The sequence below is a fragment of the Pelecanus crispus genome, chromosome Z, assembly GCF_030463565.1.
Source record: "Pelecanus crispus isolate bPelCri1 chromosome Z, bPelCri1.pri, whole genome shotgun sequence".
NCBI classification, from domain to species: Eukaryota; Metazoa; Chordata; class Aves; order Pelecaniformes; family Pelecanidae; genus Pelecanus; species Pelecanus crispus.
Genome location: NC_134676.1, coordinates 48,812,854 through 48,838,910, shown reverse-complemented (window position 1 = coordinate 48,838,910; position 26,057 = coordinate 48,812,854). Strand labels below are relative to the sequence as shown.

The 26,057-nt window shown below is 37.0% G+C and overlaps 1 protein-coding gene across 5 annotated transcripts in view; it reads right to left on the bottom strand.

Annotated features, from left to right (window-relative positions):
* SPIN1 (spindlin 1) overlaps window positions 1-26,057 on the bottom strand; it is a 58,226-nt gene continuing 32,169 nt past the window's right edge. For all 5 annotated transcript variants that reach the window (XM_075726024.1, XM_075726022.1, XM_075726023.1 and 2 more), the window contains exons 2-6: window positions 25,521-25,746; window positions 13,335-13,383; window positions 7,744-7,997; window positions 6,492-6,725; window positions 1-3,736 (exon numbers count right to left, since the gene is read on the bottom strand). In XM_075726024.1, the coding sequence (XP_075582139.1) occupies window positions 3,537-3,736; window positions 6,492-6,725; window positions 7,744-7,997; window positions 13,335-13,383; window positions 25,521-25,572 (789 nt within the window). In that variant the 5' untranslated portion in view covers window positions 25,573-25,746 and the 3' untranslated portion in view covers window positions 1-3,536. The remainder of the gene's footprint in view (window positions 3,737-6,491; window positions 6,726-7,743; window positions 7,998-13,334; window positions 13,384-25,520; window positions 25,747-26,057) is intronic.

The window sequence follows — 26,057 nt, the reverse complement described above, 5'->3', positions numbered from 1 at the left end:
TTTAAATGTTTTAAGGATAGAGTTACATCATAATTATAAAAATTACTTACAGAATTAAGTAACAGATTTAAAGTGTTTATACTTCTAAATGCAGAGAACAGGGAACTGTCTACATTGTTCAAAATAAAATAAAAATAATGAAACCAAGCTCTAAAGATGAAGTCATTACCTAATTTTAAAATGTGAACACGAAGACCTTTGAACTATACACATACCAAGAACCATCCAAATTGCACTAATGATGTAAAATACAAAAGCACAGCATTTTCAAGGAACCAGAAACTGTTTTTATCATAATCCTTTTCCCTGAAGCAACTAATCAATTCTATCTCAAGATAAAGCCTCCCTTTTTAAATAATTCACTTAAAGAAGGCTTCTACCTGTTACAATAAAAAGGGTTTTCCCCATAGTCTACTCCAACATAGTTTAGGGTTTGGCACTCAAAAAGAAAGAAGAAAAATGTAGTGTTTTGCTAATCAAGTGTGATTTTATTTTTTCTTTAACAGAATACATGGTCCCTTCAAATGCTGTATGACACATACAACTGGAAAATTACCTTCCGTTGGCACTATGCTCGTCTCACCGGTGCATTTAATCCTACTAACAACCATTAAAACAGCACAATAAGCAAATTCACAAAAAACTGAACACAAAATAAAAACAGAACAAAACAAAAACCTAAACATTTTAACATGCAACTTTAGTTTGTTACACTGAACGTTCTAACCCTCTAAGCATGCAAAAAAGGATGGTCTGCATTTAAGTCTTTTTTTTTTTTTTTTCCTTTTAAAAAGTTTTACATGGCAGCCTGACATCACACGCACACACACACACAATATACAACAATACTACAGCAGGTAAATGTGAAAGGCGAATAACTTTTATACAAAGATCCGTGGCTTGTGCCATCACAAGCCCTATGTGATTTTGGAAAGTAATGTTGAACCCCTATAACAAGGAACCAACATTTAGTTACCAGGGTAACGCAAGCACTGCATGCAGATCTGAAACATGAGCCTAAAACAAAGCCCAAAGCAGATGGGCAGGGAGTGGAATTAGTCTCAAGCCTCAAAAAGGTGGTTTAAGCTATCAGAGAAAAGAAAAGAAAAAGGAAAGAGGAAAAGAAAAGATGAAAAGAAATATCCACGCAACAGACAACGGGGACATCTAAAAACAACCATAAAATTTACAGTTTATAGATTATACTCTAATTGGCAGAATATGTGGTGTATTCAAGAGGCTTGCAGAAAACCCACAAATGCAAGCCTAATGCTAAAAATGTTCCAGTAGACCTAAACCTCAGATATTTCAAAACAAACCTTGTATTCCTCAGATATACAGCCCAAAGTTCAGTGTACTACGTTATTCATGTATCTTGTGTATAATCAATACACTCACTCATTCTTGTGCCACAAATATCAACTTGGGCTCATGGAGCCAGGCTCAGCTTTGAGATTTACATGCAGGACTCTTAAGAGTCAATAGAAAACACATAACAGATCTGCAGGATGAAAACACTGTGTTGCAAATCTGCTCACTTTGTTCAAAACACAAGGAACATTTACGACTTGGGTACTTAGTGCTTAAGGACTGCATTGAGAAACTATTCACTGAAAGACAATAGCCTGCCTTTGGTTGCCCATGATGTAATACTGGACATAATGCAATCTAGTAGCAATGGACAAAGAATTAAGGTATCATATTTATATGGAGATTATTTATTACCATTCAACAGCATAATGAGGCACAAGCCTTAAGGCTAAAATATGAAATCAGGCAAAAAAATGGACAGAAAGGGGCTTAAACCACTGAGTCTTCAATACCAAGAATACCCACAGTAGAGGTCATCCGGACCTCTGATCTCTGATTAACAGCACCTCTCCTGCATCCTTCCACTAATGGCATAAGGTTGGATATCAGAGTATTTGTTCCTTCCATCAACAGTGTTGACTGGCTTCACATACTGTATTTCTGTGAAGCAGTTCTTTGAAACTTGCAGAGCTCTGCCTTAATGTAACATGACAATTTTGTTGCTGTGCTGATCGTTGTTGCAATTCTGATACTTTCAAAAGCTGCCACACTTAAAAAATCCTAATCTTCACTTACAACTATCTTGCAAGATTAAAACCGTGAAAGGATTTTGCTGTTGTGGGCTGCTATTTACATCCACAATCTAATGCAGATGACTGAACCACTGAGACTGCCTATAGCTTCCATTAGATAGTACACCACTGGCATGCAGAACTCTAGTGTTCATAGAATGAAATTCACGTTAACAGCATACCTCAAAGCAAGTACAATGTACACCACAAAAGGCAACAACAGGTTTAAGCTGTAGATTTGTCCGGACACTCCTTATGTGGAAAAGACAGAAAAAGAGTTAAGTTGGGAAGATGCCTTCTTGAACCAAAATGGTTAAAAACAGAACAAACATACAAACAAAGAAATGCAACAGACTGAATAGAAGGCAACAAATGCTTCTCCTTCTCTAAAGTAAGTCTTCAATGTAAAAGGACCCCCACCCTCCACCCCCCTGGCATGAGATTGTATTTATCATGTAAAATATTAACTACTGTTAGGCTTCTAAGTCCACACACAAACATTCAGGTTGCTAGGTTTTGATATTAAATGAGAGACTACTGATTGCCAATGCGTAGTCTAAAGTCTTCTGAAGTAGCATATATACTGTTAAAGTTGTGGCACCAAGCACTTGGGTTTTGCTAAGAAGTGTGTATAACAAACAAACAAAGAAGTACATTTAGGATTGAAGGCAGCCTTGTTGCATGTATTTTACTGGTTCCTACAACTTGTAAATATGGGCCATTAACCTGTATTTTCTAATTAACTGGTTATACAGATTAAATATATTTTTATAGTTTAAAGCCTTTTCACTGAAAGGTGCGTAAGTCAAACACTTGATATCCTACTGCCCTGTGACTACTAAAAATGTACAAGTATTTCCATGTACTGTAAGTTCTTAAAAAGCTAAATTTGAAATGAAGTGTAGAAACACAGCAGATTGATGTTACTTGGGTTAGGCACTCCTCAGTGCTGCACAAATTGTTTAACCCTTTCAGAAAAATCATCTCTGTCCCAACCCTGAAAACAAGGACTGCCAGTAGCCAAGAAATTAAATTTAATGTTACAAAAGAAGGCATATCAAAATATCAAACTACACTTGCATGTGGCAGTTGAACAGGCGAGTGCATGGTTCAAGAAAAAGTTAAAATCTACGAAAAAATTTAGATTAATGATTACAATACTAGATCAACTTTACACAGCTTGAATTGCAGCTGTTCTTTGCTTTTAACTCCCTCCTGCCCAAATATATTGACTTCCTTCAAGAAAAGGAGTTCTCTTACACAAAATGTGTCATGTTTGTTTATATTATTCAGAACAAAACAGTTTTGCTGGCAGAGATTGTGGGTTCGCAGGGACATTTAAGCTTTCATTAAACTGGAAAGCAGTCAAGTCTTTGTGTCTACAAATTTTACATTTAATAGTTCCACAAATTTGGCAAAAGTTCATGATGATGTCTAGGATGTCTTCACCAAATCGTAGACATAAATATGGAAATCATCATCAAACTTGATGAAATAGACAGATGGTTTGGCTTCAACTTGATGAATGACCATGCCAGTCCTTTTTGAGCCATCTTCTTTGGCATATTCCACTTGTTTGCCTACCAGGCTGTCCACAACTTCACCTGGTTCCCGTTCTGCAGGAGGTGAATCATCTGTAACAAAAACAGTGACTTCGGTAGACTTTAATGGAATTTTTCAATACGGAAGATAACTGTAGAGTCATCTTTAAAACCCATACGAAACAATCAGAAGTTTTAAATTATGAGTATGTAGAAAATTAGTTTTCTTCAGATAAGCACCTAACAATTGCCATACTTCTAGAAAAGTACAGTGGCAGAAAAGTTTTCAAGTAATACCGTCTTCAGTTTTATTAAGACAAAAATAACACTTTGATTGGTAAGAGAAGTAAATCTTTTGACATGAAGGTTTATGCACAAGTTACAGAAAACGTCTGTGGATAATTGAATTTAAACCACCAGCAGAAAAAGGCACCATGTCTCCTTTGCAGAAAGGCAGCCAAACTAAACCTCTCTCTTCCCACACACATTATTTGAAGTTTCAGTGCATGCATGCCACTGCAACAAAAACATTTCTTCCAAGATGACAGTAAGTGTAAACTCCTTATTAAAAGGGGCTTTTGACTCCATATGGGAAGAATGCTATTGATAAACTCTAACCATATTATTTGCTTATCCAGCAAAACCTAACCAGAAATATCCTTGTATTTTAGATGATACTTATGCTAAATTTGGGTACAAAAAGGCATGATCTGTAGCATGCCAATTGCCAAGGGGATGGTTACAAGCCAATCACAGAACAAATGTGATAAAAGGTAAAAGCACTGTACTGGAGAACTGGAAGCTAACCACACCTTCTTTCTCAGCTTGTCTTCTTTTTGACTAGTTTAGATAAACTTGTGTTTTGTATTCCAGTGAGGAATTTTTGCAGTAATGGTCACACCTGATGTGGCTTTTATTCTGGAAGTCCTAAGCCTTTAAATTAACGTCTTTGTTCCAAGTTTGCGTGAAGAATCCCTTACAGACTTCACCCATTTTCTTTTCAGTTCTGTGAGTTGTGAAAGAACTCCCAAAGGAGAAAAAAAAAACCAACAGGGAATGAATAGATTGGCTTGTACTTACACTTAAGATTCTTCCACAAACTTAAGAAGTTTCACTTTCAATTTGTTTCAGTTACTCTGCAATGCACTGTCATACATAGTTATCATCCTCTTAATAGCAGTTATATGTAAAGAGTCTTCCTTGGCAAAGATGCAAGTTAAACTCTTATATTTTCATTTAGAAGGAATTACAAAATAGAAGGAATTATGAAATGTTCACTAAGTTTTAGTACCAGATCCATTTTCCCCTCAGCAAAAAAGCAAAGCATAAAAGAAATTATCTAAATATTGTCTCCTCAAATATACAAAGCCTGTCTTTGACAAGAGAGAGTTCCCGAGAAATTTTAGTTATAATCATATGGCAAGTTCTACCACATTTACAGACATACTTCCAGGTATTCTATCTGATTTGAAAAATACTACTCTTAAGGACACAATTCAAAAGATCTAGAAAGCATTCATATTCAGGGAAGGTAGCAAATACCTAGAAGTGTTTCTGAAACGGGTAAGCAGTAGATTGTCTCGTGGTGAGCATGGAGGAAAAAACACATTAAACCCAATTAATTCTTAAATGGAAAGCATATAAGCTTTTTCCCTACCCCCACCCCCAAAGGTGGAAGAAAGCAAAGCAGACTTAAAATACATTCCAAGTCCTTTTTAATAGTTAAGACAAAGAACAAATTATTTGATGGTTCAAATCTGAAAGATCTTGCTTTATTTTTTTAGGAGGAAGGTAATTTTTTCCATTAACGTTTGTGGCTCACTCTTTACAAGCAGCAAATACTTTGCTTTTGCTTTTTATTAGAGTGGGGTAAAAAAAAAATTAAACAGATGATTACTACAGATGTTATGCAAGTAAGTTCCACTTGTTTATTTAGCCAGCAGACTGTTATCAGTGCTAGATCTGAAGGAAGACAGTCTCAAACTCAACAAATTAATTGTAACTAATACGTAAAAGCACTACATAGCCAAACACTATAGTTATCCAGTTATTAATTTTCTTTAAAGCCCAGATTGCCTCTGTCAGAGAAGTGTGTTTTAGGTACATGTAAAGAATACTTTGGTTTTATTCCTGCCAAGTTTTTTTCCTCTTTTTTGTATTGGCTATCCAAATCTTTTGAACAATACAGATTCTGTAAACAGCCTTCTACATTAATAGAAAAAGCCCTGATGACTTTCACTTCAAGAAGGGAAAAAAGATCCCTCCTCATTTACTGAAATATTTTTCTTGCTAGTATGTTGCAACATGTGAGAGAAAATGAATTTTCAAAAGATTAGTACTTCTTTCCCCCAAGATACTACTCAAAAGTTTTTCACACTGAAGACACCTACCCCAACAAAATTAATCTGTCTATATTAGCAGGCCCCAAAATACTATTCCCACAAGAACTGCTTCAGAAACACAAATCAAGAGCCATCTCAACAAGCTGTGATGCTTCTGTAAGAATACAACAGTGGATAACTTCTGGTTTGTCGGTTTCCATTAAAAAAAATCCAAGCATAAACTCTTCCACAGTGGTGTATTTTCAGCAGAATTAGGAATAATTATGGAAAATGCTTTTCCTGCGTATGTCACTGCTGATAAAAGTAAAATATTTCAGCAGTTAACACAGATGTTCTTTGTTGTGCTATAACCTTTGTTAGTTGTGATACTTAAAAAAAATAAAATTAAAGGGATTAACAAACAAGATCTTTGTTTGTCAACTCTCCTGTCCATAAATAAACCACAGCCAAATGTTAATATAAAAAGCTGTCACTTTCCACAAGAAAACAGTAATTAGCCTACTTACTTGAATCAGGCATTATGCGAAGGTCACCTTCTTTATAATCATCTAAGAGTTGGTACATGTACAAGACGGGATCTTTCTCATAGGTAATATAAAACCATGTGTTCATAATAGGAGCTCGAGCCAAAACCATCCCCCTCCATTCATCTTTTGAACCATCTTCTGTCTCAAACATGTGCTCCACAGCTTTACCAATCATTGTGTCTGCCAGGTGGGCATCACTAATTCGAGATGAAGCTGAAATGACAGCATTTCATAAGTTCACTCAAAAGCACAGATATATGTCTTTGTGAAAAATAATCTTTACTCTGATTCATAAACAAATTTGATTGGAAGTTAAGTCAATTCGTATAGAAAATAAACACTGTCCATTCCAGAGAGTTTACCAGTGAAGAACTGCAGACCTTTAGAAATGTTGTTAAAATAACAATATATCATCATATTCCCTATGATTAAAGAATCATAATGCAAGGTAAAGGGAGACCAATGAAGGCCACAGTAGTGAAGACTCTTTGTATTTTAACTAGACACTGGAGGGAGCAAAGCAGGCAGGGGAGAAGAGGACGACAGGCCAATCACACAACAGTTCTATGAAGTTATTAATGAAACTTTGGAGTTGGTTCCCTCTAACACCATTCTAGAGACTGCTATCAATTGCTTTGCAGTCAGAAGAAGCACCAGCTTATTCTGTTTATAAATTAGTAATTACTTGGGTAAATATGGAACTTTGCATTTGAAAATCCTACAGTTCAACAATCCAGTGCTAATTCTGAAAATCAAGCAGCCTTGTTACTAATTGAGTAATTTCACTTAGAAAATGCCTTTTCCTCCATTATTAAAAGTACTTAGGTGAAGTATATGAGGAAAAATGTGACATTATTACTGTCAGACACACACAACAGACAACACAGCCAAGACAGTTTAGAGTTTAAATTTTAACAGAAATATCAGTGTTAGCTTTACATATGGTTCTTAGGGATAAGCCTCTAAACAAAAACTACAGAATGTACTGCATACTACTTAAAGACAGAGGACAGCACTGCACTCGCTGGTATCATCAAATCTTTGTGGAATCAAGAAAATTTACATAGAGCATTTAGAAGACCTGCCATGTGACAAAAATGAATTTCACTAATGACATTCAAGTGGTCAGATGACATCTTGGAGGAAGTCTGGAGAGATTAGTGGAGAACATTTAATAGTAAACATCAGCTTATATGTATGTGAATTTAGGAGAAAAACACAAAACACTTACCAACTCTGTCCGGAAGAACTTCAAGTGCTGAAACTCTTTCATCTTTGTGCAGTTCTAGTCCATACACACAGTCAAATCCATCATACTTTATAAGATAGAGGGAGGGATTTACAGGAACTTGATCAAGAACTGTGCCCTTCCACTGTGTTACAGGTCCACTCCCTTCTTTCCATCCATGCTGTATTCTGCAGCCTACAATATTTCTTCGTGGCTGAGAAATAGGTTTGCTTGGTCCCACATTGTTTCTATGCTTTCTGTACACAGATACAAACGTAATATTAAACAAGTACATACATATTCGAAATTCTACTCCAGATAGGAGCTGTATGCTTTAAGATGGCAGTATGTTTTATAGCGTAGTGCACCTTATTCAAATAAGGGTATAAAGCACATTACACTACATTGGAAAAAAGAAAAACACACTGAAAAGTAGTGAAACATTCTTTATGTGCTTTATAAGGTCTTTTTCCTAATAGTCATTTCTAAAACTAGTTTGCTTAAGCCAAAAGTAGTATTTTAGCCCTTGCTACCCTTGAATGTCAAAAGTAAAACTCACCTGATCAGGTCTCAAAGCAGACAGTTACCTGGCGGTATTATAACTTAACTACCTTGTTGCTCTCTGCAGAACAGTAAACACAACTCCTGCCCCAGGAGGAAGAAGTCAGTGGAAACATTAATGGTGGCTGACTAAAATTCTTCCAAGGCAATTGTTTTCCCTAACCTGTGTTTTTACCTGAAGGAAATTTAGCTTCCTTCTGCATTTACAGATGTTTTTGACTCGCAAGTATTTTTAAAGACACATGGTAGCAACAACACTACTCTAGCATTCCTTTTTAGTATAGCAAAAGAAAAATTACATGTAACGCTAATGGCAATAGAAGGGATACTCCTTAATGTGGAAAATAGATTACACATACTTTTTTGTCCTTCCTCTGTTTTCATGGAAGTTGCATGGATATTCCCTCTGGTGAATAACAACTGTTGTTCTGATCATGTAAGCTATTTGACAGTTTCAAATCACTGAAAGTGTTATACAAGTTCTGTTCTACCCAGTTATTAAAAAAAGTAATTAACAGTTTTGAATACAAATGGAAGAAACTAAGGAACGTCATGACAGTATATTGGTGATAAGAAATAAGTAGTATATCTATTTTAGTATGTTACAATGCACTTACTCTTTCCTAAAAAGATTATTTAGAGGGTTGCCTGATCAAAATTCTCATAGCACACTTCATTTAAATGGCAATGAAATATGCACACCACTACCATGCTTAAAAGCAACATCTAAAAGAGAACATCAGTTGCAGAAAACAATATTCTTCCTTAGATTAGAGATAGCGACCAAAGAGAAACATCTCCAGGAATGATGAATGCTCTCAGAGAAGTCCCTATATGATCCAAAAAAGAGAAACAGTCATACCACTGAAATCCTGGAAGCAGTCTTGCAGAATAATGCACTATATGACATTGGAATGCATAATGCTGAAGACGTAATCGTAACTATTAAAACCAAGACGTACAATTCCTTCAGCAGCTTGTTCTACCTCCAGACTTTCATTCAGCATGAAGATCTTAGCAGGGGGGTTGTCAAATTTCACTTTTGTTATCATTTGACCTTTTCAGCATGATCAAACTGCAGTTTTTGTATTCTTAACTTTGACAGCACAGATTATTATAGGAACTCCAACCTCTTCCAGTTAAGAGGCACCCTCCCACAAAGTTGGTTCTGATTTTACGCAGCAACTGGAATGCATTTACATACTCAAGTATATTTTTTTAATTCTGTTTTAAAAATTGTAATAGTTTACTATTACAAACTGAAATCAGAGATCTGGTTCTCAACACAATAAAAATGAGTTTGTTTTGCATGCAATTAATTCATTTTGTTCTAATGAATCATAGAACTACGAACCATTCTAAAGCAGAATAAAACCAACTGAAGATAAAAAATAAGTTAAAATAGATAAAACGTCAGTTTTAAACAGTTTGTCTATGCTGCTAATCATCTCATTGAAGAAGGTAAAAATAACATTTTTCCTGTTCAACCTCACAGTGAATTTTACTCTCTGCCTATAAAGCATTATTTACACTAATGTTTAAATTGGAACAATTAAGCAAAAAGCTTCACACTCGTTTTAAAAAATATGATGGAAAAAGACTGTGTAACTGAGTTCAAACTGGTAACTATCTTTAAAATGCCTCAGAGAGCAAAAAGCATTACAAATTTAATTACAAGTCAAATACCTGCTAGGTGTACTTGTGGTTCAAATTTTTGTTTGAAGGCTGTACTACTTAACAGCCATTCACTCTCATTTGCAGTGGTTCATACTCTAAGCAACGAGATTTTCAAACTAGTAAATTACCATGGAAAACCTACTGCTTCTTGCACCTGAACTTGTGGTAAGAAAGCAAGCACAGGTTTCTAACTATCAATAAATAATAGCTATGAATATACTTCCATATAAGACAACCAAATAACCAACTCAAACCTCTCATCTCCTCAACAATGGGTTATTTCTGTGATACACTAAGTAATACAAATGTACATAAGCTTCTATGATGCTATATCCAGAAGACTCAACACAATTTTTTCCTTTCGTTTCATTAGGATCATCTTTAAAACTCCACAAAGATTTGCTCGTGAAGACTGGATAACAATTTTCCTGGACACATAAAACATGGAGCCAGGAGAACCAGAAAATAGCAAGTCCTGGAAATAGCTCTTGACACATCAGACACATCTTCACTGTAAATGGCCCTTCAATCCCCAAAAGTTTCAGATCCTCCTCCTTATCTTGAAGGCAGTAAGCTGGTAATAAAACCTAGTTATGTGAAAAGGTTTCATTATCAGAACCAGATGCTTTAGAAACTTTCTAAAGACTATACAAGCAGAAAGAAAGCTTCCCAGATTTTAAAGTTTTATTTATATGGTCCTCATAAAAACTTCTATTTGGCAGCTGCTACCAGGGAAACCAATGTAGTGCAGAACTGCACAGGACTGGTAGCAGAAAAATCAACTGTTACTTCAGGGTCATGCTTAAAAGACAAACTAGCATTTATAAAAAGGAGGATGGCAACTCCCAATAACCTATCAAGTAAAGTTATCTATTTAGGTTTGGTTGTTGTGTTTTCCTCCTTTTTTTTTTTTTTTTTTTCTTTTTCTCTTTCTGATCATCTCATCTCAGAAAAACACCACGGGGTAGAACTAAGATAAAAAACCAGAAGGGTGAAAGAAAACCGTACCCCTCAGATATGCAAAAAAGGCACAACTGTGAAAAACAGGAAGGAAAACTATAAAAAAGTATAAATGCAGTACAGCAGCAATGGCCAGTACAATTTCAAGTCTTTCATGGTGCCAAGCAGAAAAGTTATTGAAAATAGGACCCAAAACTTATTACAATTGTGATCTTATTACAGACTATCATCAATAGCAGAATGGTGATGAAAGAATTGTTATTAACTGCTTTTGACAATATTCAGACTATGAGGCACATTAGTTGAGGCAAAAGTTTTAACATACTTTCTGTAGTCCCTCAAAAGCCATCATACAGTTGTGAGTTTCATCTTTAGATGCTGCAGGAACCAAGATTACAAGTTAGCTTAAAGTGGGATCAGAAATTGAAAATGGTTAAGTTCACTTGCAGCTAAATTGCAGATATAACCTGTGCCTCAAAGTCCTTGAATTGCCAACTACAAGAAATCTGAAGAGCCTATGAAGAAAGGATTGTTTTATGCTTACACTATTTCTTTTACTCTTTCCTTATGCACCAAGGGAGGAAAGAATGAGATCTGGGAGATTACTGACCAATCTGATGCCAGTGCGGTCAGCTTCACACTGGCAGAGATCACCACTACCTACTGATAGAGCACTTGGAAGAACTGCCCTATAACCACAGCGAACCCTTTCCAAAAGGCTCAACAGTTAACTACCATTTAGAAAAGAAGAGTTCCAAAGACTCATCCACACTGCTCATTCTATCACATCCTCAATTACTGAGTCATGCCCTGTTCCATCCTCTTGGCTCCTTCCTCTGCCACAAACCTTCTAAAGCTAATTTTTAATCTCCTCAATGGCCTTCGAGTGCCAGTAAGCTTGTTCCTCTTTTTCTTTAAATGAGGAGTAACTAAATAAATAACTAAATCAGTGGCAAAGTACGCATTACTAACTCATAGTCTACCATAACAGCTCAGAGTAGTATCAGCATACATTATTACATGGTCAGTCATATCCTACTCGTTTATGGTAAACTACTATGGTCTACTGCTACACCTCATTCTCAGACAAGTCAGTGAGCAGCACGTAAGAAGTCACCTTGGTTTGGTACAAAAAAAGAAAAACTTTCACTAAATTAATAAACAATTAACTAGGCTAAATTAACATAAAACTAAGCTGGATGCTTAAGTTAAATGCCTCAAAATCATGTCACTTAGGATCAAGACTTCTTACGCCCCATAAAAGCCTTTATGCTAACAAGTTTACAGCCTATTTAAGTATTTAAATAAGTGTTTATCACCACAACAATAAAGACAAATCTAGCCACCCTCAAGTACAAAAGGCAACCCACCTCTGATAGTCTTCCCATCATACACTCCTTTCTCTGAGCGGTTGAAAGAGAACAAGAGAAATTAAGTTTTAACCAACTCTACCTGCCCCTAGACAAATAAATGTTTCTCTTTGCCTTCTATGAAGATAGACAAGAATGGATAATGATGAGCTGGTGGAAAGGATTAGAGTAGTTTTACATCAGGTGTTGTCTCTGGGAAACAGTTAACACTGTTAGCAGTGATTAACTATGTTAATTGTAGAAAATACACCTGCCAAATTGCTTTCCATTGATGCACCACTATACTTTACACTTAAAATACAACTAGTAACATTTTAGTAAGTTTCACACTTACCCAGCTTTTATTTCTCCCACCAGAGATGTAGCCAGATATGGTATCTTGCTGTTTGACACTAAGACAAGTTATGCCCAGAACATTACCTCTATTTTCACGCAGCCACTCACCAATGTCCAGCTGCTACTATTTAAAAATACATGCCGTGAACATGTAGGATAACCAGGTATCCTGCACACACAAATAGCAGCCTCCTTACAGAAGTATTTCAGTATATTCTTTATTTCAGAAAGGTGAAAAATCCTTTTCAAAACTACAGTTGTAGCAAATGCAAGATTAGGTATTTCTAAGATTACTTCCAGACTGAGTTATCAGTAAGCACACTTTGCAATTTTTTATTGGCCTGGTGACAATGCATGAATTCTGTGCCAGAGAACAGGGATCCTACAGTACAGTGGCTAACTTCTGGCTTGCAATTCCTTCTCTCTGAATTCCAGAAAGAATTAAAAAATTGTATTCAAGAGTAATTTCATATTAGCAGTCAAAATGATGTTTACAACTCTGTTTGTGGGGCATTCTTTCCCACCACCCTCCTGAAAGAATTAAAAGTCTGACTCCACACACATATACAGACTGAGTATTATTCCACATGATTTTCAAGAACAAAGTGAGTGGAACAATACAGACTTATTTCTAGAACAGTGCTTCCAGTTACTGAGAGCTATACTTTAGGAAAAATATTAACAACTTACTTGTGGGAAGTTCTTTTCTTCATCATGCTGGCAGACACTCCTGCATGACCTACAATACAAAATAATAATGGAATTACTGAAACATCAAGTGTTTTCTACAATACCAAAAAAGCCTTCTTACACAAAAGTCTTCCTTTTGAATGTTAAAATGTAAAGAATCCAAACACTTCATGTTATCACGATCAAGGAACTGCTACAATGGGAGAAGGCTCTGTGGAGATAGACACAGGCTACGTGCTCATGAAGCTCAGGGATGAACAGGAGTGACTGACCACAATTATTAAAAGGAAAGCTGAACTTAACACAACAGGGACCTGTGTGGTCTTTGTTCTAGGAAAATGGCTGTAACAGCTGAGATGATCAATCAGCTACAACAGTTAAGTGAATCAACTGGCTGTGTAACTTTTCACCCATGAATTAATCAAAGGGTGCAAATACATGTCTTCCTGAGTTATCCAGACCAGCACTGGGGAAGTATACACACATCTCAGCCTAAAAGAGCATATAAAAACCAAACAATAAATGAAAAAAAAAAAAGTTTTGAGAAGAGCAACAGGCTTGATCTGGCTTCAACCCATGTATTCCTTCCCAGCAACTGGACACCCAGTGCTGTGACAGTGAGCATGTAAGACCACTAAACAGAATCACATTTGTATTGAGATGCAATTGTATATTGCAATTATTATATTTTGTTAAGTACCGGTGATTTCATGGTTGTAACATTCTGCTAATGTTACACTGGGAATTCTGATTTAGCACTTCAGTCATGAATAAGAGCCTAAGAGAGGTGACTTGTGCTGTGAGTAAGGATGGGTACTGAAAAGACTGTTTGAAGACAGGCCCCTTAGTTCAGAGGGTGTAAAACATTCCAAGTGCTAACAAAGGCTAGAAAAATCTAGCTGATAAATTTGAAAAAGAGGAATGGTGAAATCGTAAGTGGGATTTTTCATGGATAGAAGAACACTGCACTGATCCCAGTCACATTTTGGGATTAATATGAAAAATGGAAAGCTCCTAGTAAGTTGGAGAGAAGAAAGGGGAAAGCAGGCTTGTGCTGGTTCTGAGAAAGCTACTTGTGAGCACCAGTGAAGAAGTCAGCAGAGGATAGAAGATGTGCACAGCTAGAAAAATCAAAGTTAAGTTCTTAGAATGGAAACTGCAGCCTCAGATCATATCCAATGCCCACATATGTGTAGGGATCATTTATTAAGGTCAACTCAAATAGGCCCTGTTAAAGTGATGGCTGCTATGCATGCTGAGAATGATAAATGGCCAGGAGATGTCTGGCTTGATCCCGATTCTCCCAGTCTTCTCACTGTACTGGTTTTGGCTGGGATAAAGTTAAATTTCTTCACAGTAGCTTGTATAGGGCTATGTTTTGGATTTGTGCTGAAAAGAGTTGATAACACAGGGATGTTTTGGTTATCACTGAGCAAGTGCTTACACAGCGTCAAGTCCTTTTTTGCTTCTCACACCACCCCACCAGCGAGTAGGTTGGGGGTGCACAAGAAATTGGGAGAGGACTGTGACAGCTGACCTCAGCTGACCAAAAGGATATTCCATACCGCATGACATCATGCTCAGCAAGAAAACTGGTGTGGAGGTTGGCAGGGGTGTTGGTGGCCAGCAACTGTTTTCATTTGCATCGCTTGTCTTTCTTGGGTTTTACTTTCCTCTGTTATTTTTTCCCCCTCTTTTCCTTACAATTTTTAAAAATTATCATATCTTTTTAAATAATTAAACTGTTTTAATCTCAACTATGAGTTGTTTTTCCCCTCACTTTTACCCTTCTTATTCTTCCCCCAGCCCACCTGGGGCAGGTGGGAGTAGGTGAGCAAGTGGCTCTGCAGTGCTTAGTTGCTGGACCAGGTTAAACCACAACACTCATGATGATTAGTCATATGATCTAGGAGGAAAAGAATGTAACTTTAAAGTGGTTGCTCCCATGATAAAAATTGAGCAAACACCAGACGCATCCCCTTGTGAGAGGTTTTATCATCTTAGAGTTAGTTAATTGATCTCCAAACAAAATTTTCAGCTACACCCCAAGAACGGATGGCCTGTTTATGGGGAAAAGGAGCAAATCAGGTTACCCTCACCACAGAGGTGGCTCAAGGTTTAGTACTAAGGACTGGGGATTCTCCTACAAACCCTGCACTGCAACAGGCAGACTTGCTGTGGGGCTGCGCTGTCTGCTGGGCCAGCCAGCTCCCTGCCAGCTGTCAGGGAGATGGTGGTGGGGCAAGGCAAGGGAGATAGTGGTGGGTGACTGCTCAGGAGTTGCAAATCACCATGCTGATATCTGCCATCTCAGACAAGCTGGACAGATCTGAGCCTACTGCCAAGTCTCAGCACAGAGAAGCTTGGTCAGTTACAGGCCAGCCATGTGGGTTTTTGAAGGGCTCAGGACAAAAGGCAGTGAGGTGCCTCACACCATCAAGAGGCCACTGTGATAGCCACTGTCACAGTGCAACTGCTGTATTACAATTGTGTTGTGATTTCAGTATATTGCTCTGCAAAATCAGAATGCCATATAATGTCAAATATCTTCAATTGGTGTGAAACATTAAACCCTCTGTGTCAGCAATACCGAGGAGGACCTGGCTAGAGTGCTGGACTGACACACGTGTAACTCTAATGTCTTATGTGTCTGTAAAAACATGCTCAGAATTTCAACTATAGATACTTAAATTAACACTTACAGAGGAACAATTGAGTTTCTCTATAGGTCTAGACAAACCAGTTCTTATAAATTTAACACTATGTGCATGTTCCAAACATAGCTTTGGAATACGTATGTTGAAAACTTTCATTATAGTAGTGGTGTAACACAAAGACTCAAGTACTAAAAGTACCATTAACCTTCAAAGTCTTCATAAATATTTTAATGTTTGCATTTTCTGTGAAAAATTAAAGAGGACACATACAAAGTTACAGAAATAGCAGAATTAAAAATAATACTACATCTTACATTTACAACACAAGCTCATATCAAGTCCTCAGGAACCTGCATTTCCAGCTGTAATGACACCTGGAATGTTTGGGTTTCAAAAATTAAGCCTTACATGCCAATTACTACAGTAAAGATCCTATTTGCAATTTTTAACTGTTATAAGACCAAATAATTAAACTGCATATTTATAAGAACTATTAGCTGGAAATTAAAAAACAGTATCACAAAAAGCTTTATCAGAAACCTAAAAGACTCTGGTACTTCACTACAACCACTAAACAAGCTTTCTGATCATATGAGATACCTCTTCTGCATATGAGGTGGCTGCATTTTATTAACACAAAACAAAATACGTTTTATTAAAGTGTTTAATAAACCCCAAAATACTTAGAAAAAAGAAATCTGTTCTCATAGAGTAACTGCATCATCATAACATGAACACACACATTTTATGTTTTACACATTACTGGCTGATGAGACAAAGTAAGATTTTGGCTAAATCAGCTCAAGTAGTTAAAAACACCACAGAAATAACATGCTCTTATTCTGGAGAGTGGTTTGGCACAAAACTTGGTTTCTGTCCTCTGCTCAAGGACTCTGAACCTGTACATAAGAAGGGAATTCCAAAGCATTTAATCTTCCAAAATGAAGAACAGGAACTCTAGATGTACGCAGAAAGAAGATTACAGAAGCTGCAATAAACATAAAGGAGAAGCTATGCAGACCTCCGGGAATGAGTGTTTGCCCTGTTTGTTAACCTCTCACCTTGGGAACCTTGTATTTTTGATAGGATTAGACTTGCTCTTTTATGTAGTGAGCTCTAAACTAAAGCTAACTAAGGTGACTAAGCACTGCTCAGCTTCTTATATCGGTCGGTGCCTTAAGATAGCTCCCAGTTTAATACACAAAGTTACAGCATTTGGATGTTTAATACAAATATAACAAGCTTTCAAGAAGATGTGATAGTAAGTATTTGAAGATCCTAGGACAAACCCACTCTCATACTGACTACAGCCTATTTGCCAGAATTCACCTTTGTACTTTGCACTGCCTGAGTTCAGTAACACCTCAAGGAGACATACGCTCCTTTTAAAGACATCTCAGTTTACACTATTGAATTGCGCAGGACTTCACTTGGCTAGACAATTGCAGAAATTGTAGCAAGAGTTCTCTGAATCATGAACATCTGTCCCCTACAACTCTAAATAAGGGGATGGAACAGCACAGAATCCTTACACTTAGCATACTCTAGTAACAAGGTCAAAATTAGAATTAACTAATAAATCTGCCTGCCTGAATCTTTCTTTGACTAGGAGAATTCCTTCAGCAATAGTTTTCCCCACTGCTGTGGAAAAGTTGAAAGAACTCTATGAGCTACTCATAGCACCAAAGTTCAGTAACATCCGTGAAGTTTAGATACAACTCCAAACTCTGGAGGAGAATGGCACAGAGAGAGGGAAGTGTTCAAGATGTCAACAGTACTGCTTTATTATTTATCACTTGGGACGGCATCTTCCTTACTGCTAACAAGATACATTCATGTAGCACACCTATAATCCTTGCAATCTTCAGTGAGGATTTTGAAATAAAGAGAATTCAAGAAGCCAACTTAAGCAGTTCTGCACATTAACAGTAAAACAGCTTGACATAGCAGTTACGTTGTTAAACACACACATGCACCCTCCCTCACCACACCCCCAAATTTCAATACCTGGTCCCCTTTTAGTGACTGAAAACCAAGGAAGACGTCCAAGTAAAATGGTAGTAACACACCAGAACTGTTTCAAACTGCTTTTTCTCCTATTTATTATCAAAAGCATCTAAAGCAGAGTCATGCCTTCAAGTAACTGCTAAAACAATTACAGATATTATTTTAAAAAAAATCAAACAAATGCAGTTTTTATACATTAGGAAACTAGTTCCACGCTTGAAGACCACATTACATAATACTGTAACCCTCAAAATTCCATCAACAGTATGTGCACACTTTATCTGTTTAACGGCAGCATGTGAAAGGCCATTTCCCTAATAGGAGCTTACACTGAAGTCCAGTGATGGCACAAAAAAGACAGTATGTTCCAACAGACACAAGCACCAGCAGTAAAAACGTAAAAAGTATGCTGAATAGCCCCTGTCACACGGAATAATAACTATGGACCCCAAAGCATCCCTTTAACTATTACCTCTTCCTCACAAAATATCATCTGACCCATGCCAAGTTAAAACATTTGTTTCAAGCAGCTAATGCGAGGTAGTCTTTGAACAGCTGCAAAAACTATTCCTTTGAAGTGGTGAAGTCCATTATAACTAATTCACAACAAAAATATTTAGAAATGCTGTTCAGTTTTTCTTTTCCCTACAGGAATGAAGAGATTTACTGGAAATACTAAAATTCTTCTGATGTGTGAGGATATCTTAAGTCCTATGTATTTTGCTTTTTTCAAGATTAAAGGAAGAAATAAAGCTACCACGAAATAAGGACAGACACGAAACTTATCTTTACATAGCAAGAAGTCAGCTCTGCAGAAGATTCTTCTTTCCCAATTTAAAATTGCCATGAGCTTGTAGAGTTTCTTTACAGAGATATTTATTTGTAAATGCATGACATTTTAATGAGCAATGCCTACGATGTCATATTGCTACGTCTTAATGACTTAAAACATTTTTTGAGAGAAAATACATTTTTTTAATTAACTTTTAACATACACATATATTGCTGATCTTCTCCTTTACCTAATGATTGCAGAACATAACAAAGTAGTAACCTGCTTATATTATTCTGCCCAAACCTCCAGTACTATCTGAACAGCTTGGGATAGAAACCTAATTAGCATTAGTCATTCTCTGTCAAGTGACCAGATCAAAGCAGAAAGGTATTTAAAAAATCCCAAATATTTCAAGGGCAGTATCTTCATGCAAATCTTTCACAAGAAAAAAAACCATCTGTGTACCAAGTATTTTGGGGTCAAGCACAGTTTGGTCACAAGTGGCAATGTGACTTCAAAGATGTTAATACTAATTAGAGAACAATGAAGGAGAGTTACTACATTCTATACAGCATGAATGCCACTGACTGAATGGGTTTAAATTCACATTCTTTACCTCCTTTTAACTATGGAAGGACAAGTTCTAACTAGAACACTCCATGAAATTCCGTATTTCAGGTAACACTCAAAATACTTTGTACAACTAAATTGCCCTGAACATAAAAATAGAAAAAATCAATACTGAACAAAAATCAAAGTAAATGGATTAGTTTTAGTCTTTCTAATAATATGCAGAAGACTCAAACTTTGGTGGATTTGAGGAAGAAAATACTTCTGTCTCAAGTCATTTATGCAAGAGCACAGAAACACCTTTTTTGTAATAGAAAGTGAACACAAACTCCAACTCCCAGTCAAGAGCAACAGAATTAAGCATTTAATTGTCAGGTGGTGTGTTTTTTGAGGCTTGGTTAACTGCTCATAACAGATCCTTAAAATTCAACAGCAAAACTAGAAACCGTGTTTCTGAACACTTCTACTTTACACTAAACAAAGGCAGACAAAGAAAAAGCATTAGACAAGACACACCAAACCTTCTTTCAGGATGTTGACGCCAAGGGAAGCATACACATCGTTTCAGCTGGGGTGCAGAGGTGGAGAGAATAGGGAGAAGGCTGGGAGAAAGCTACTGGCAATGTTTTTATTGTCACATCAGATGGCATCCCCATTCAACCCAGGAAAATCAGGTAAGACTCTTCAAAACACACTACAGTATCTTATTCATCTTAATAGCCCCTGTGTTTACAACAAACAGCAAAAGCTGGATGTTGGATATTTCAGAATCTCCTATAAGAACAGCAGCAATCCCACAGGAATTATTCTGTATCTGAAGACTTTCAGAATTACTTTCAGGGACCTAAGAAATACATTAACATGCTTACTCACACCTAGTATTGCCTAACCTCAGCTTAAGAGTTTGGGGAAGGAAGAGAGTTCTTTTAATTGAAGTAGACCACAAGTACAGAGGTAAAATGGATTCCAACTCTGCCAGAAGATTTCTCTGCAATCCTAAGCAAGTCACATCTAGGAGTGGGATCTCTTTTCTTAGTTCACAAAGACAGTACTGACACAATTTACACTTGCTTTTAAATGAGAAAAAAATACAAATGCTTTTATTTGACTTAATGTCTCCTGGTGGTTTTCTTTACTAGGAAATTACTTTGTTTTCAAACCATCCAGTAAAGGCATTACAATTGTTCCTGACCATCAGGCATTTTGGTGGAATTATGTACCTCTGGGAGATAACTGCTTGGAAGGAGTCTAGAGGACTGTGCCTTTTGCTTATACAGCATTAAACAGGTGATCACTAGACTAAAAAAGGCCAAATCTAAGTGTAGCACAAGGGTAATCACAATTTATTTTACAATCAATTATACTATATAATGTTAATTAAAAGAAGAAAATCTGTATTTCCCTATACTGAAGACAGACATACACTAATTGGAGAGACAGGCACACTGCCACGCATAGGAGCAGCTGGCTGACCTACTGCAACTGTATCCTGGAAAGTGACTCTATACTTCGACAAACTCATAGAGGCTGTAGCCATGTACTCTACTGTTGTGAAAAAATAAAAAGCCTAGCTTCCTTCTTTTCTTCAGTTCTACCCTTTGTTTCTCAAGATGGAACTATGAAGTATGTTTTCCAGTACTGAGACAGATTTCAAAAGCCTAGGTACTTTAATCCAATGTACCTCTTCCTTCACATGTGCTTCACAGCAAATAAAAAAGCATTTCCTTCATAGGCTGAACGGACAGATGAAAATTGGCTTTTTCAAAGAAGCCACCACACCTGTAATGTCACTGATTGATTAAGTCTCTACAATGGGATGAAATCAAAGTACACTGCAAAAAGCTTTGGTAATGCATTAAATTTTGTTAACAGTAATCATGTTGGCCTATATGACACCTGACAACCACTAGTTTATCTATACCTCCAGACAGCTTTTTGTAGCCTGTACATGATTCAAGAGTCTCCTAGAAGCCCCTGATTTTATAATTTTACATAACAGATCAAATATAAAGTTTGTAAGCTATTTCCATGCTTTCACTGTATCTTCTAATCAGGAGGAAAAATTAATACTAGAAAGAATATACTAATGCTGTATTATCTACTCCCAGATGATAGCAATTTTATAGACAAGCCTTTTAAAAACTTATTTTCCACTTGAAGCATACAGCTGTTCTGAAACACTACACATTTACGTTGTTTCTTAGAAGTGGTGACCATCTTTAAAAAAGGAAGGTAATAAGTGTCAGAATAAGAAATTTGCATCAATAACGCTGTAAAGCACAGCAAATCCTTTTTAAAAGCTACTTGTTAACGTACCAGAATTATATTTTATAGATGTTCTAGTGAATCATGGAACGGACCTTTAAAGATCACCTAGCCCATCCCAATGCTGGGGAAAGGGACCCTCCACTAGACTGGGTTGCTCAAAGTCCTATCAAACCTGACCAACAGTTCCAGTGATGGGGCATCTACAACTTCTTTGGGCAACCTGTTCCAGTGTCTCACCACCCCTGCTGCAAAAAGTTTCTTCCTTGTATTCAATCTAAATATACCCTCTTTCAGTTTAAAACTATTAGCCCTTGTCCTGTTACTACAGGCCTTGGTAAAAAGCCTCTCCCCATCTTTCTTGTAAGTCCCCCTTATAAATTGAAAGGCTGCAGTAAGGTCTCACCAGAGCCTCCTCTTCTCCATGCTGAACACTCCAGCTCTCAGCCTTTATTTACAGGAAACGCATTTCAGCCCTTTGGTCACTTTCATGGCCTTTCTCTGGACCTGCTCCAACAGGTCCACATCTTTCTTGTGCTTGGAGCTCCAGAACTGGATGCAGTAGTCCAGGTGGGGGTCTCATGAGAGCAGAGTAGAGGGGGAGAATCACCTCCCTTGACCGTGCTTTTTACACATCCCAGGCTACAATTAGCTTTCTGGGCTGCAAGTGCACATTGCTGGCTCATGCCCTATTTTTCATCCCCCAGTATCCCCAAGTCATCCCCCAGTCTGTATTGATATTGGGGATTGCCCCAACCCAGATGAAGGACCTTGCAGTTGGTCTTGCTGAAGTTCACGTGGTTCGCACAGGCCCACTCCTCAAGCCTGCAAAGGTCCCTCTGGATGGCATCCCTTCCCTCTAGTGAATCAACTGCACCTCTCAGCTTGGTATAATCTGCAAACTTGCTGAGGGTGCACTCAATCCCACTGTTTATGTCATTGATGAAGATACTAAATAGTACTGGTCCCAGTACAGACCCTTGACGGACACCACTCATTACTGGTTTCCAGTTGGAGATTGAGCTGTTGACTGTAACTCTTTAGGTGCAGCCAGCCAGCCAATTCCTTATCCATATAACAGTCATCAAAACCTGTATCTCTCCAGTTACATAGGTAACAAATGTCATGCTCACCCCCATTACTATGGTCATTACTAATTATTTCAAATAAAGTAACTGTCAAGTTCAGTAATCACTTAACTAGGGTAAATCCTTAACATTCCCAAATAGGAAAAAATTCCCCAAACCATCACCAAGACCACTTTGAAAGTCTGTAAAAGGTCACAAAGATCATTAACACATAGTTAATCCAAACGCATAGAACATTGCCACAACTGCAGGACTAGAAGTCATTCTTCCCTAGCAAATAAACTTTTAACATAAAACTAAGGAAGAGTATCTCTTCACCTGTTTGCAAACAAATTCTCCTTCTAAAAAGAAGAGGGAGAGTTGTCACCTAAACCACTCTGTCACTTTACCTGGTTGCACTTTTGACAGCTTTCTCTCCTAGAGAAATTTAAAAAAAATAAAAACCCCAAACAACTAACTCGCTATAATCTTCATTTATATCACATTGCAAGGCCTCTCTCCCAGCCATCAAAATCATCATTTTACAAACTCTGATGAACTCAGTTACTGCATTTGCTGTTCTTTTCAAAGGAAAATTTGACCACTATCAGGGAAACTACTGCTGTGATAAACTAACGTTCTTTCTTGCTCAGTAGCTGCCTTTAGAAGTCCTATGCCCAACCTTCACTGTACAGTGGGCTATGCAGTCTCCTAATGACAGCTGCCTGCTGCACTCTTTCCTAATGCGTATCCATAATCAAGCAATAAACACCAGATAATTCCGTCCCCGCCCTGCCGCAACGCAGTAAAAGCTGTCTAGCCTCAGCCCACCAAATATGATCGGGGGAGAAGGAACAAAAGCAAGGAGGTCAGCAGCCGTTTTCCTCAAGAATATAATAGCTGGAGGCTAAAAGCCAGCAACACCCAAGACTAGGTTACAACTATGCCACGAGTTGAGGCAGACCACGTGTATCATTTATGGGTTGTATTTAAATGACAGTGATACTACATTCATCAAATGAATGCAAGTCAAGGAAACCAGTTAAGATTAAAAAACTTCACCGAGAAAAAGATAAAGGCAAATGTAACCATTGTATAGGGATATTAAAAAACAAAAATGGCATCTGAGGTGTGTCTATTTTAATTATAGTTTGGCACAGTGCCAGTTATAGGACAAAACAATGAACAAATAATGGAAAACTCAACTCTTCAAAATAAGTCTATGAACTCTTTTTTTTTTTTAAGACCCAAAAGAACAAATAGGAAGCAAAATTTTCTTCTCAACATATTTAAGTTTTAGCTTCATTTTTTTGTTTTTCAGAAAAAACCCCAGCCACATAATCGTCTGTAAGTTTCACATCATGACACTTCAAATCTGTGCTGTATTTTGTTGTTCATCACATGTCACACTGAAGTCATTAGACAAAATTCTTCCAACAATTGCCTTAAAAACCTAGTGTCTGAATTCTTTGAACTTGGGCACAGTGCCCAGTTAATGCTTAGAAGTCAACAAGATTGAAGTTTAGTACCAGCTCAAAGCCCGCTCTCCTTTCTTTTCTCTTACAAATACAATTCTACTCCCACAGGCATTCTGCTAGTGTCAAGAGGAAGGATGACTAATCAGTTGACAGAATGAAAACTCACTGAACCAAGCATTTAAGACTTTGTACTGGGTCTCTCCTTTGACACCGTAAGTTACCTTTGAAATCAGGAGATGTTTCAAATCAGTGATAGCAAATTAACATTAATGCAAGCTAATCACAGGTAAACAGAGTTTTGAAAGTTTCCAAAGGGTTTCAGGGAAATTTTGCGGTATCAAGTGCTTCAGTTGTCAATGAATTGGTGAGTACTTGAAAGAACCAGAATGGACTATTGCTTGGATATTTTAGAAGTTAACTGAGCTTTCCCAATTATACATGACAGTTTGACTAAATATACAAACCAATTTGCATTACCTAAAGAAGTTCCACTAAAAAGCAAGTTATTGAACAGAAGAGCGAACAGCATTCATCTGTAACCTCTTCATCCTCAAAATGCTGGTCTGTAGAATTCTTAACTTGCAAATGATGACTTCTAGTCCTTGTCCCACACTAACCCAGGCAGAACGCACAGCTGAAGCAGAGTCTAGCTTAATTTATACAGGACCAAGTATCAACCTACAGAACAATTCTTCCTTGGTCACTTGATGCTTTCTTTGCATCATTGCTGATAATCCTTACTACAGAGCACACAAGACAGATTCATTAGTCTTTCAAGCTGCAAAACTTTGAATAAATCTAACTAGTCATAAGAGGATGAATGCTTACTCATATTTTGCATTTCTCTCAAAAAATTGCTTTAAAATACTTTTACTAACCTATTTCTGTTTAGAGAGCACACAGAGTAGCAACAGTATTTGCGTTTTTGTAGTGTTTGATTCTTTTACAATTACTAGTTGATCAGCTTCTATAAAACCATGAAGAGTTTTACTGTTATAAATATATGATGAATAAATTTCTGTTTATGTTCTAGCACTTCAGAGATGAACAATTCTCCCCTTAATATGTCAACATCATCCTACAAAATTGATTTTGTTCCTTTTTAGAATTTGATGTAACTTACGGTTCTAATAAAACTTCAATATTGTAGATTATATTAAACACATGTATGTCTGTACTGCTAAATTAAATTTATGTATGCCTTTTCAATTCATCAGCTTCTATAACAGAAGTGTTTTTTTAAGACAGGAATGATAACACCTTCAGAAAACCTTTAACATATTTTAAAGAAAAAAAAAAAAATCTATAAAGTAAGAACACTTTTTACCCACTAAAACCCAGCAAAACCAACCAGAAAGACACCTCACCTGCATCAGCTCTGGACCGCTGACCTGGTGATTTTCCAAATGGGGTCTTCATTCATCTGTGTTTAAGTGAGCAGCAAAGCTGCTGGACTAGGGTGAAAATCCAGTTCTTCTCAACTCCCAGGATATCTTCTTACTCTTGGAATAAGACAGCTAATTACTAATCCACCATTCAATTATGAATTTGTCCTTCCTCAAATGTAGAAGATGCACTTTCAATTACAGTACTCTGAAAAACAAAACATGTAAAGTATAAATAGTTTGATTTGAGACTTGGTTAAGATAAGCATTAACTGACTTGGTCAAGATAAAAATATTTTGTTTCACTTTAATGCTTGTTCTCATACTCAACGGGAAGTTCCTGTTCATATTCTATTACTCTGAAAACATTCAAGAAACAGAGGGCATAAAGGTAAGAATACAGCAAAACAAATACTAGGGCTGCTACTTTTCCCTCATATTCATAGGCAAGTTCCATATCACATCAGTTAACTACATACAGAAAGAAAAGCCTCTTTTAAAAACCACTGAGCTTAGTAC